This window comes from Coloeus monedula (genome assembly GCF_965178545.1).
Source record: "Coloeus monedula genome assembly, chromosome: 1".
Lineage (NCBI taxonomy): Eukaryota > Metazoa > Chordata > Aves > Passeriformes > Corvidae > Coloeus > Coloeus monedula.
The window spans coordinates 92,816,062-92,830,015 of NC_138781.1; the positions used below are offsets into that span (position 1 = coordinate 92,816,062).

The following is a 13,954-nucleotide window of genomic DNA, read 5'->3' on the forward strand; positions in this document are numbered from 1 at the left end:
CCCTCTGTACAGGATAATGGCCCAATATATATACCAAACACTTTCTGGTATAATTGCATCTATCCTCTGTCTTGACATATCAATCTTCTATCTTCTGACATCTCTAACTGTGTAAGGTGCCAAGCACCTTTAAAGTCACTATCTCAGCAGCTGGAAAAGCCAAGCATTCTGTAAGAGCTTACTCCATGCTGAAGTAATTCAACCTAAATAGTATTTAGCTCTGCTAAAAGCAGTTCAAACAGAGTTCTTTTTTCATGTGTGGGGCACAAGGGTCTCAGCACAAAAATGTGCTGTATATACAAAGACTCTACATTGCTATAGTGCACAAGTTCTCAAGTTCACATTTAAATATGTTCTGCACCACCAGTTCAGTTCAAATTTGTTCAGTTCTCCAACAGAGATATAATCAAAATAACTCCATATATACAGACTTGGAAAGCAGAGAATACAATTAGCTCCAAGATCCCTGTTGATGATTAATGCCTTGGAGAATATCTTGTGTTTAAAGCATGTTTCTAAATTGAAATTTTAGTAAAAGGCATCTGTTGAGAGAGACTGTTGTAGTGTCTCTAGCTTTGTTTTGTCAGAAGACTTCAATATGGGAACAGTGACATTTTCTTGACGTCTTTTTTCATTTAGATGAGAACAGTTGTCATTCTGCCGTAGCATGGTTTGTCATGGTGCTAGTGACTTGTGGGCGGATCTGTCATTCTGTTAATGATGACAAGCAAGGCAAAAATCATGACATATATCACTACTGAAATCGTACAGTTTGGGCTTATTTACTCAGTATACAAAAAGCCTTAAAATATATAATCTTTTTACTATTAATGCTTTTTAAAAGAAATGTTCCTGGGGCAGCCTTTTAAATCAAAATGTATATGGTGTAATGAAGTTTCCATGACACATCTTCAAGGAATTACAAACAAGATTTTAAAAATAATTTTTTAAATTTTGTCAAATAAATTATTACTGTTCTTTCCATTCTAGCCATTCAATCCAATCCTCTTGTACAATAATACTTTAATTATAATATATATTAATCTGTACATTAGACAAGGACTACTGAGACATAAAAACATGATCATTAGAGGAATATGGGAATTGTGATTCAGGAAAAAAAAGGTAAGTTATGAATAGCTTTAGTATTAACTGAAGTTCATTATCACCAATGTGATAATGTGCACAGATCTTGGGAATGCAATGCACACTTTTCACTGGAAACAATGACACCATGTAAAGAAGCAGTAAAGGCAGCACTGCAAAAATATCTGTCCCTTGAATAGATGCTTGGTTTTCCCTTGGACATATGTTTTGATTTCCTCTTGTTTAGTTTCACCCTAGAAATACACTACTTGGGGAGTTAATTTAATCTCTCTCTGCAGTGCTACCACATAGCAAAACAAACAGAACATAAAACATCTGTTACAGTTATTTCGATGAAGAAAAGCTTCCTTAAATAAAACACATCTTTAAAATTGCCATAAGGAGCAATGATGGATATTGAGCTCAGGGTTATGAAATACAGAACGTCACTTGCAGTTCTGTCTGTAACAGCAGAGGCTGACTTTTGGGAGCCAGGAATGTGTTCATCAATGAAGGCACAGAAGCATGAATGGTGCTAATGGTAAGTACACAGTTTAATGTACTTGGATTCAGTTTTGGTGATTCCCTGGGTCTGATATTTGGAACTATTGTGTCTTGGTCTTTTAGAGATTAAAGACTACAATTAAACTGCAAAACAAATGCAGAAATCTTGCAGCATTTTTACTGATTGCAGCCAGTGAGGACATGGCAATCAAGCCATCATGCTATCTTAGAGTCCCTTCTATCTTAGAGCCCTTTGGTATTCATTACTTTTTCCAAGGCTCTTTACTGTGGACCTGGCCCTGTAGGTTGCTTCACACCCCAACACTTCCAGTGTCACATTGTCTTAATTTTTGACAAGCAAAATGTGCTTTTCACACTTCCAAGCCACGGCCTTCAAATTTAATAAAGATACAGAAATGAAGTTTGCCTAAACCAATTTTTTAAAACTGTTATTTTTTTTCCATCAGTGAGCTTTCCTTCAGCATTTCCAGACTGATCAAATGTTCACATTTGGGTTTTTTTTCATAGTGCTCTATCTAATAAATACCTTTTTTTTTTTTTTTAAATATATAAAAAATATTGAAGTGGAGAGCTTTCCCCCCTCCTCACTTTAATGCATTACCCTACTGTAGTCCCCTCTTGGAAATTTGGTATTTTAGTTGACACTCATTAGCTGGAAGGTTCTGAGAAGAAATGAGATTCTGGTGTGTTTTGCTTTCCCATTTCCTGTCACACAATTGCACTGGTGACTTCTCTGCATTTGCTAAATGACTGACTTCTGCTGTCCATTCACTTCAGGGCCCCTGGGGCACTCAGTGAAAGCTGTAAGCTTTTCTCTGGCTTCAGGTTCCATTGAAAAAAGTCTGAGAATGATACTTGCTGGAAGTACGTATATACTAAATGAAAGTAAAGATTTACAAATAGCACATAATTTTGCATTATTTCTAATCAATTAAGTCTAAGAATTTCACTAAGAATGATGAATGTTTTAGAAACCCTGCTGAAGTCATTCCCATAGGATGCAATTCTGTAGCTCTTATTCAAGCAAGTACTTATTTGTGTAAGTTATCTCACTGAGTATCACAAGAATTATTCACATGAACAAAGGAAATTGTTATAATACATCATGAGGTGTTCTAAAAAAAAAAATCATATAATTCAGTACTGGCAAGTACTGTCCTTCAGGAATTGGGATTAGGACTTCTCATTCTGCTTTCTACAATGCCAATGCCCAAATATGAGAGCAGTTTGTCTGTCTGATGGATTTGCTCATTACAAGAGTTTCACTGCACACCACTGATGGCTGGTTATAAAACAGGCTTCATGACGCTGTTCTCCACATCCACTGGTAAATTAATTCACTGATTCATGGCATGGAATTGGAGAGAAAGTAAGCTAGCTCTTTCTGTCATCCAGAATTTGACTGTGAAACGCTGTTGCTGATGCAAATGTGTACTTAATCTTGTTTAATACAATTTAATAAGAAGTAGGTCAGAAGGAAAAAAAAAAATCAGTACTTTTTACCAAATCATTAAGTGGGGGGGGGGGAAAGCATTTTAGTTGAGTTACAGTATCATTAATTGTTTTAACTGCATGGTTTTTGGCAACAAAGGCATTTTTTTCCATCTCAGAGAAATAATTTCTCTGTGGGCAGATTCCCTCAGTATTGAGGAATCTGATCCTCTCCTCTTTTTTGCCTCTCTAGTTGTAGACAATGGTTTAAATTAACTGAAGAGAGGATGTATATCTCTATTCAGTCTTCATCCATTCATTGCTTACTCTGACCAAAATCCCTTTGGTAGAAGGCAGTGAAGTATTAGACAGAGATATTGAAATTTACTGAAATTGTCAAGTTCAGTGTCCTGATAGTATAAATGCCATCTTATCAGGAAATCTCCAGTCAGTGTGATAATTTTCTCAGCTACTTTTGAAGACAGCCAAATAGCAGGTAAGATTGCATGGGATAGAAGCAGGCTGGAAACATCAGCATAATTCAGAATATGTGGGTTGCCACTCTGCAGGCACTCTCACTTAGAAGATGCCGTATACATAGTGAACTGCAGGTTCTTCATGCTTAAAGGAGTAACAATAATTTTACATTTCTGAGAACCAGAGGCTAAAAGACTTCCTGGGGAGGGGGTAGCTATAAAAAAGAAATGTAACAATGAAACACAGTCTTGTTAAGGGATGACTTAACATTTTTTCCACTGCTTTTTTCTTTCCGTCTGTGTATATGCAGCGAATTTGGCATGGACTTATTTGAACATATGTAAACTTAATGAGTCCACAATCCAACTTTGTGAAACTGAACAGACTGATGAATAGGCTAAACATCTTTCCTTCTTTGATTTGGTATCTTAATGGCCATAGGTCTCTGCAATCAATGATACTTTGTCTTCCATTTTTTGTGGGTTTTTTCCTCCAGTTCAAGCTGCATTCACTGACAATGAAAACCTGGTTTGCTAAAATGATATCAGGCAACAGATGGGTTTCAGGAAGAAAGCAAAGTAAAGGATCTCAAGCCCCCTGTGGTTTCCTAACTGACTTCAACAAAGCATCCTCTTGTGAGTCATAGAAAAACATCTGTATCTGTACATCCCATTGAGCATCCCCAGCTATTTTGTAGGCTAAAGGCTTTCGGTCAAACTGCTGCTAGTCAGAAATGTGAAAGCCAGAGGAAAACTACACAGAAGGCTAAGCTATAACTCATATCAAGAGGGATAAAAGGGGAATGTAGCAGACTAATACAAGTGGAAACAATGCCTAGAAGTAAAAATGTGCAGTGCATGATACTGAAAGTCTAGTGACATAGGTTTAATTCATGTCACAGTTAAAATCTTCTCCACCTTTTCCTCTTTCTTTTAAAGCAGTTAAATCCTCTTCTGTCTGTATTTAACCCCTGAAAACAGGGATAATAGAACACAGGGAGGTTGTGGGGTCAAAATCTCATATTACTTTAATTACAGCCACAGGATCCTATACAGTAGTGTGGTGGGGTAGAGGGGTGTGGGGGCAGGAAGAAGAGTAAAAGAGAAAAAGGAAGCAGAGTAGTAGAGAAGGTGGGGCCAGGCTCTTTTGTCTTCAAAGGATTCAGATGATGGACTGAAACTAGACACCGCATGCATTCAAAAGCAGCTGATCTGCTTTTACCAAGATGAAGGCAAACGGAATCCAGTGGAAGCTGTCAAAAATGCAGTTCTTCTCCTGCTATCATGTGCTCTCTTTTCACATTTCTGCCATATGACAAGGTCTGTAGTTTAGAGCCACAGTTTGGCCCTGTTACCAAACAGAAAATCTTTAGCCTCCCTCATTCATCTCAGATTCTTTCATCTGAACGACTATGAGCATCTTTCTTTTATCTCCTTTCGTTTCCTTAGCAACGTGCAAGGACACTCCAGAGAAACACTGTCAGGCAACACGTTCAGTCTAGTCTTTCATGAAGCTTTCCAACCTTGATCAGCTCTGATGTGCAGTTTAATAGTAGGCAATTTCAAGCACACTAACTCACATGTGTCTTTATCCTCCTGCAATGAGACATTACAGAAAGAACTCAGCCTGTACTCTGTCACTACTACCTCAGCAAGAAGTGAGCTTCATTACCTACTAACTAGGTTTGCATTTCTCACATTGAGCCTCTAAAATTCAGCACCTCCTTATGTTCAGTCAGTGACCCCTTGCCTAGATCAACAACGTTGCCTCCTATGTTGTGAGCTCCTTTTTGTAAGGGCTGTCTTTGAGCACCCAGTTCCGTGTCATGAAAGCAAAGATCTGGACTGTAATGATTTCTTGCCAGTTTGAAGAAATAAGGTGCCATTTATTGACATGCCAGTGTGGTTTACTTCACTGCTGCTATCTTCCTGGTCCAAGACATCCAGAGCACAACTGGAAACTAATTGGAGCCAAAGAAATCAGTATATGTTCAACAGGAATCTTCACAAGAATCTTTTTGTCCTTATCATCCTGTTTGCATTCTATTATGCTGGTCCATCTGCCCTTCCTGGCTTCCTGAAATCAATGGCTAAATCCATAGCTAAAATCAATAGTGAGTAATCACCTCAGCAATTTTTAGGTAGCTATTGGGAAGATGGCCAAAAATCCCATTAAGCAAGTTAGAGAACACTTTTCTTTCCCTAACTCATCAAAATTAATATAATGAGTGGTTATGCTTCTAAAAGCATTAGTGTAACTAGCTCAGAGTCATATGACCATTGCTGCAAAGACATTCTTAGCTGGAATTAAAAAATGCTGGATTTCCATTTTCTGTGGCCCAGATGAAAAAATGCTGCACTTACAAAACTGAATTATTGTTTTACACAGAACTAAAAAGAAACAGATGGGAAAAAAAACATAAAAGAATTAAATATGAAGAGCAGCAAAGATCTCTTGCTTAATAACTTTCTATGAAGACTTATTTCAAATAGATTAAATGCAGTAGGAGGTATCCCCCATCACTGCCCACTTTTTTCATATTGTGGTATGACTTTCCAGATGAGTACTGACAAGTAGTACCAGGCTTTGGTCAGTCTGATCCAATTGACCTGGTATCAGCTTCCTGTGCATGGGAAATGCTGCAGCTCGTTTCTTTCCTTCACTCCTGTCGTTCACATGTTGCCATTGCTCTTATTCTGTACCTATGCACCATGTGTACAGTGGGCTGGAGATGATCCTCTCGTGCAACTAAAAATATCATCTAAGACACAAACAGCAGTTATTTCAAGAAATCGACCCACTCCAGGTATTGCCTGGTCGCTTTTATCAGGTAATGATAAGCAGTGATATGAATATGTATTGAACCAGCTGTGTGTATATACAAATGTATCCGCCACTTGATATCTGAAGATTTGACAGTATTTAACATATTTTCTCTCCACTCCTGTGAGGTGAGAGTAAATTGGGAAGATATGGCATTGAATCCCTCAAGGTGACACTGAAAGCTTACAGCAGGAGGGCATTTTACCTGGCTGTTTGTGGGTCCTGGTTACTAATCTAAGTCCATCTAAACAATTACTTAAGATATTACTAAAGGAAAAGGAAGCTTTTAAAAGAGAATATTGTGCAACTAAAGCAAAGAAAGTGTACTTGCAGAATGAAAGCTCTTCCAGAACCAGCTATCACCATGATATTTACCTAAAGCAGCTACTTTTTTGTGCATTTCCCATCCTGCCTCACACCCCTTTGTCCCATGTTACTTTTGTTTGCAGACCTGTTCAAATACAAACTGATGGAATAACTTCTACCTGCATATACAGCTCTGTCTCTTCCCTCATCACACCTCACCCATACAACACTGCTTCATGCTGCCTGTCCGATTCTTCCCTGCCTTGGATATCTGAAATCCTCTTTTTTCTGCTTCTTTGCCCAAACTGGTGTGTCTTTCTTTGCCCAATACATGTAATAATGGACTTTAGCTGCACTGTGAGAAATTTATTTTAATTACTAGGAAATATTTTGTAGTACTGAATATAGCTAAGTTCCAGAACAAATTGCTTCTGGTAAGAAATGTTTAAGTAAAGATGACCATGCAATTCTAAGATAGATTTTTCTCCCTCTACATCTCAAACCACAGGGTAGAATTTGGCTTGGCTGCTAAGCTGCTTACAAGGCAATTCACTAACATAGAATGCTTTGGATACAGATGGATAAATGGGTTAAAAGGAAAACAAAATTTTATTTATTGGGGGAATCTCACTCTGATTTTGCCTTCATCAACCAGGGTGCTACTACTATCAAGGTTGTGGGGTTTATCCCCATCTGGGCCATTTACTTAGGGTTGGACTTGATGATCCTTGTGGGTCCCTTCCAACTCAGAGTATTCTGTGACCAGGAACTAAAGATTATACTCGTAACATATACTGCTAGCAGAAAGAGGCTACCAGGGTAGGAAAAGAGGCTTCCAAGAGTGTCATGGTGAGTGGTTGGATGTAAGTGATTTGAGGCCACACATTCCAATGGAAAACCCTGGTCTTCACTTCTGAATGATAGAAAGCAAGGGAGGAAAGGAAAAAACCCAGCAGAGGGTCATCGAGTCAATCCTTACGTTAATTCAAGGGCAGTTGAGATAGAGGAAGGTAAGTGAGACAGTGGGCACATGCCATAATAAGAGCAGTCATCGAACTGTTTTATAAATTTAAACTGAAGGGACACACACTAGAAGTTGTCTCTTGAGAAATGCTGATTTTTTCCTTTTAATTGAGAAATGAGTGAAGAAAGTCAACTCAAAGTCTAGACCTCCCTTCACTTAATCTGGATTGATGAGGGTGAGCCAGGACATGCTAATGTAGGCTCCTAGACAAAACTGATTATAATCTGTGTGAGCAGGGCTCTCAGTCTTGAGAGGCAAAACTCATTCATATGCAACACTGCAGAAGAGCCTTCCTTAGGCAAACCAAAACGTTTACATTCTCTGTCTTTGGCAGCTATTCCTGTTATAGCAGTTTGTCTATCACACACAAGTGTGAAGTGGTAGGCAAGAAGGCTGAGACTGCTAATGGACTGATGCTCATTCCCTCCATGACAGGATTTTTAGGGGACATGGCAAGAATATATATATAGCAAGGGAACTTTTGCAGGTGAGCCAATCACAGCAAGTTACTTGTGCTTAGGTCCAGGCTCCAAGCAAAGGAGGCAGTGTGAAAAAGGAGAGTAGGGATGGATGCTGGTAATCCACAGCTAAAATGTGAAATGATGGCCATTTTTCAAAAGACAGCCATGATGGTTTGCTCACTTTTTAAAGCCCATTACTAGCTCCATTACACACAGGAGGAGAAAAAAATATTGTCTCAGAAGATCAGAGTGGAAAAAGAAAATTTTGATAAGGGAAGGGCTATTTTTGACTAGTGGCATAACACTGAACTGAAAGGTGTGGCTGGGTAAGAGCTCTCCAGTGCATATAATTCAACAAATGTTTCAGGTGAAATTCCATCTGTCCATCTGTGTCTCCTACCTCTTTCCGCTCTTCTGGCTTCCAAACTGACTTTATAGAATAAAATATGAAGGAATTATAATATTACTCTGCAATTATCTACTGAATATACAAAGAGAATTTCACAGGTCTTGTCTCCCTATCAAAACAAAGGGAAAATTTTATAAATAACGTTAGCATAAAAATCTCGCAGACCAGAGATGGTGATGTTTTAGCATATCTGCAAATGGAAGAGACTCAGTTTATAAGAAATCTACTTTTTTTGTGTGTATCATTGTTTCAAATCTGTGTTGTTCTCTTATGACCATTCCATCTCGTTGGCATTCAGATCAGGTTGGACTTCATAGAGTCCTATTCAAGTTTTTACTAAAAAAAAGATGGCAAGGATACAAACTGAAGCTGAGTCATTGCTGTCAGTGTTCCAGAGGCTGGAAAAGACTTGATGATGACAGAACACGTGGCATTCATATATGCTGAAGGTCGCAAATATTCATTGTTAATAAATGAGCTGCTGATGATTCTCCATGTGAAGAGTTTGCTGCATTAGCTCAGCACCAGGTATATACCATTTTTTGTTACATCACAACCCCTCTTTAAAATCTAGGGCTGATTGCTTATCTTTTTCTGGTAGCCTCACAAGGAAGCAGAAGATTGACAGTTTGCTGCTTTAATGTCAACTCTTCTGCTTCTATCCTGCAGAGGTCTTTCATCTCTACCCCTGCACTTTCGCATCTTTCCAAATTACCAGTCTGTCATCTGTCCACACTTCATTAGCAGCAAAAACCATAATGCTGGGGAATTATCCATTCTTGACTAGACAAGTATATATATGAAGAAGCCATTTGGCAAAAAGGCCATCTTTATGTCCTGGGCCTGTCAAGTACTCATCATAATTCAACCCCTGTTAGTAACAGGGGCTTTTTGATGTTGCAGTGCAAGTAAACACATAACAAAATGACAGAGATGCTACTGCAGAGGACAGGCATCTTGCGTGAAAAGAATACAGGTGTCCTCCCAAGTGATTTCAAGAACAAATTACTACCAATAGTAGTCTATGAGACAGCTTTACCGAAGGAAAAAAAATTCATGGAAAGTATTTGGTGCAGCTCAAAGGAGGAAATTTAATGCAGTTTTAGTGCTTAAAGACAAGAGATTTATGGAAATTTCAAAACTGTAGTAGTTTTGTTGCTAGGTAAATGTATCATGAAAAATCTAAATTAAAACCAAAGCTAGTGAGTGACTATGGATGTTGGGAGTCTGCAAGTCCCTCTTATTTAATTGTTTTAATTACCATTTAGAGCAAAAAAAACTAAACTAGTAATTAAACTGTCAATTAAACCAATGATACATATAGTATATAACAGAAGTTTATTCCAAGTATAATATTCTAAGATGGTATTACCCTTCAACAGTCACAAAGAAACATTCAAACAAAAAAGCAATAGCAATTCAACTAACTTCCATAATTATTTCACTCCCACCCTATCACTTCTTAACATCCAAATACTCTATATCATATATACTGGGACAGGAGGCTGTAAAAATTGCTGCCATCTCTGAGAGTGCAATCATGGTGTGGTTATTTGTTTTTCACTTTAAAGAAATGCCTTCATTTGCTCTTCAGTGCTGCAATGAAAGTTTTACTCAAAGATGAACAAGAGGCTGTGGCTATTTCCTCTTGGTGCAATTGACCCCATGTATGTAATTCAAGAATGTTTGTGTTTAGTGGCACAATCTTGTTACCTCTGGTAATTAAACTGATAACACTGAGAAATGGATTTCAATCATATGAGTAGGTAAGAATAACTTTCTTCCCCATTGCTACACAGATGAAAGACATAATTTTTTCTCTGTTTTCATTTTTCAGCAGCGGTGTTACATGTCATGTATTTCACTACATGCCATGCCTTTCACATCCTAAATATCTTGGGCTTAGTTCAGTTTTGAATATCATGCCAATTATGCAAATCTTGAGGCTTAAATGTAAGCTTGGTATCCTCTGAAGACAGCATCTACTTATGAAGTCTTTCTTGCCAATCTCAAGTGTTCCAAATTAACTGCTCCAAGCCTCCTCATAATATTTTCTCTGGAATCAGTTAGCCCTATTGTCCTTTTCAAGCTACGAAATGTTAATGTCCAGTCACACTGTGCCCTACAATAGGCAATGGACACATAACAATTGCCTGTCAGAAAGACAAATAGAACTGGTTCAATGCCTGGTTTTAAGTAATTAATTATAGATGGGATATCATCCATAAAGAAATAGGATGTTCTGTCATTTCTCTTTTAATATACAAAGATAACCTCCTGATTCATTAACTGTTTCCCACTAGTAGTAGGTATGTCAGATAGAAACACCATCCAATTTTCCCTTCATAAAAAAATCCCCAAACCACTACAGAGCCTTCTGAAACTGTGTTCTCCTGACTCCACAAGATTGCATTTGGAGACTGCCCAGCGTATCCACATGGATGTGCAGACCACAGACGCAACCAAAGCAGGGGACACTATTTCACTTCCAAACCATTAACAAAAGTATTGGATTCAACTTTGATTTAAATAAACCTATCTAATTTTAGACATGCATGCAGCTTACTGCTTACTTTCTGTTGAAAGATGAAGCTTTCTTTCTGTTGTATGTATTTTCTTTGTAATCATAAAGAAGAAGCAGCAAAGACTTTTCTCCCCCGTAACTTCTATAAGGTGTCTATGAAAGAATTTAATTCCATAAAGAAGCCAATTATATATATATCACACATTGTAGCTTTGGAAAGAATAGTGCTGTTGCTTGTTAATTTCTAAAAATCATTAAATTGCACATTACTTTAATTAAACAAAGTAGTCTAACAGACACTGCAGATGTGACTGGGATGAGTTTGAAAATTTTATAGTTATTTATTCTACATATGCCAGAAATTTCGATAATCTGGTGAACAGCACAATCCAGATGATACAGATCAATAAAGAAGCTTTTTATGATCAGCCACTGGAGCAAACAGGCCCAATGGATTCTTAAGACTATAAAAGAATTTTTAATTTGAGGGTACAGTTGAGTTTTAAAAACTGAAACACAAATGAGCCATTTTTACTAAGAAATTGTGGAAATCAGAAATCAAAGTAAAGGTTTTGGTTTTAACCAAAGAACGGAAGCAACATCAAAGTGTTTGGGGAGTTTTACAAACTCAGTTGTGTTAATATCTCCAGCCTTTTCTGAACATTGTCACACATATTGAAGGCTACATGAATGACTAACTCACTCCTAAAATGGGGACTGCTTTGAAATGAAATGTGGTGAAGATTTGCCATATTTGGTAGCATTGTCTAAAAAAAGATTTATGTTAAGAAGAGCTTATTGAGTACTACACATTTGGCCATCCCATGTTAATCACGTAAATGTTTAAAAAAAATGTAAAACTCCACACTTGCAGGCCACAAAGTAAGTGCTTCACTTCTGTTTTCCTTTGTGAGAAATGGATCTCATCTTGTATTCTTGTAGACATATCTCCATGTTCCCCTCCTCATCCTGTTCTCTCAGGCAGCCAAGGAAAACAAAGAAGAATCCAGTAAAACAAGAGAACTGTGTTTTTTCTGCCTTCTGCTGATGAGCAAGTGAGCTGCTCTCACCTCTGTGACCCACTGCCTACATGGTGCACAACCACACACACAATTATGGTCACACACCATTACCTCTCTGCTGAAGGGAGAAAAGGTTAATGAAGTTTCATCTTAAAGATACTTGGTATACCTGATGGATAAAGGCTACAAAATGCTGCTGAGAAAGACAGCATTTAAGGATTTCTTGAGCTTGAATCTCATTCTTTACACTGATCATTCAACTTTATTCCATGTTTCCTCAGGAATATTACAAGAATGCAATAGTTAGAACTGAAGGGAAAAGAGAACTCCTCTTTCATTGGTGACTGCAATATTCTGAGGTCTAATTTCACTTGTACGTCAAAGCTCCAAGGCAGTCTCTTTATCAGCTTTTCCAGACTTGCTCTTCAATTCCCAATTTTGAGTACTCTAGAGAAGGAAGCCAACAAAAAATCAAACTGCCTAGTCAAAGTATCCTGTTAAAACAGCCCACTTCCAAACTTCCTATTTGTGGAGTAATAAATCTGTAAGATATTGCCTCTGGCTATTATGTATTTTGTATTGTGCTAGCATTATTTATTGGATTCTTTCTATTGCTTTAAAAATGGTGTGTATATATGGCGCAGAGCTATGAAGAAACAAACCCAAAACCTCAGAAGGGACTACTATGAATAAAGGATTTCTTTTAGGATAAAGAATTCACTGTGAATATGCTTAAAATACAACCATAAACTCAAGTTAAGACAAAAGAAAAACATACCTGTGAAAAGCCGACCACTTCTCCATTTTCATCGAGCACGTTAAAATTAATGATTGGACCTTGGACATCAGGACTGCTGAAGTCTGTATCATTGTAAATACGTACTACAGGAGCCCCATTGGCATATCTCAAGTTAGACAGCACAGTATAGGTGTAGTGAGCTAATGCGAAGGTATGTTGTTTTATTTTCTCCATTCCACCTACAAAAGAAAAGTGCACGTACATGTCAGGTGCATTATTTTTATGGCAATGTAAAAAAAAGGATGATATTTCAGAGTGGCGTAGTCTGAGGCAATTAGTACAAAATTGATAGTTTTGTGTTTCTTTAAATGCATATACAGCTTTCAAATGTTTCTTTTCTCACGTAGAAGTTTCAGAAGTACTGTTGCACCAAGGATTTGTCTACAGTTAATCTGCTGTAGAAACTTTAGAAAGCTAAAGTTTCACGGAAATGGATTACAGGAATGACGAGATTTATAGTTGCAGTCTATACATAAAACTAAGATGTTCTGACACAAATAAATTGAAAAGCAAGTTTTTCTCCAGATCTCATTCTGGAGATCATGGGAACACAACACAGAAGGTGAACTGTTATGTCTGAGATAAAATGAAAATAATAAAATTCTAAATGTAATGACAAAATAAAAATGTCATTTTACAAGGAATTTATTAGATTAATGAAGAATTATTCTTCCAATACTTCTTTCTGTAGAAGAAAAAGGACATTGTGAATGCTTCATTGACTACATCCATGCAATCTGGGGGCTCAAGAGAAACTTTACATACAAGTTTTCACAGAACTTGGCCTGGAAAAACATAAAGAGGAAATAAACTTTTTTTTTTTTTTCTACACTGTGCATTTTGGAAAAGAGAACCTCAGAGAATTCCTGACAGATGAAGATCTCTTCTACATCTCTGCTCTTTGAGGAGAGGTTGTGCCTTTGCTAGATATCCCTATTGAAGGGGCTTCTATTATGCACACTATGCACTGCACCATGGTGGGTCTACATCATGCAGAAAGAACAAAAGAAGGTAAAGAATCACCAAAGACTTCTTGAAGTAGAAGAGCATTTTTCCTTCTGGGTTTT

At 37.5% G+C, this 13,954-nt stretch overlaps 1 protein-coding gene across 2 annotated transcripts in view; it reads right to left on the minus strand.

Moving 5' to 3' along the window:
- Positions 1-13,954, minus strand: part of MOCOS (molybdenum cofactor sulfurase) — a 216,573-nt gene that overhangs the window by 40,710 nt on the left and 161,909 nt on the right. For both annotated transcript variants that reach the window (XM_082290039.1, XM_082290040.1), the window contains one exon: positions 12,867-13,066. In XM_082290039.1, coding sequence (XP_082146165.1) covers positions 12,867-13,066 — 200 coding nt within the window. The remainder of the gene's footprint in view (positions 1-12,866; positions 13,067-13,954) is intronic.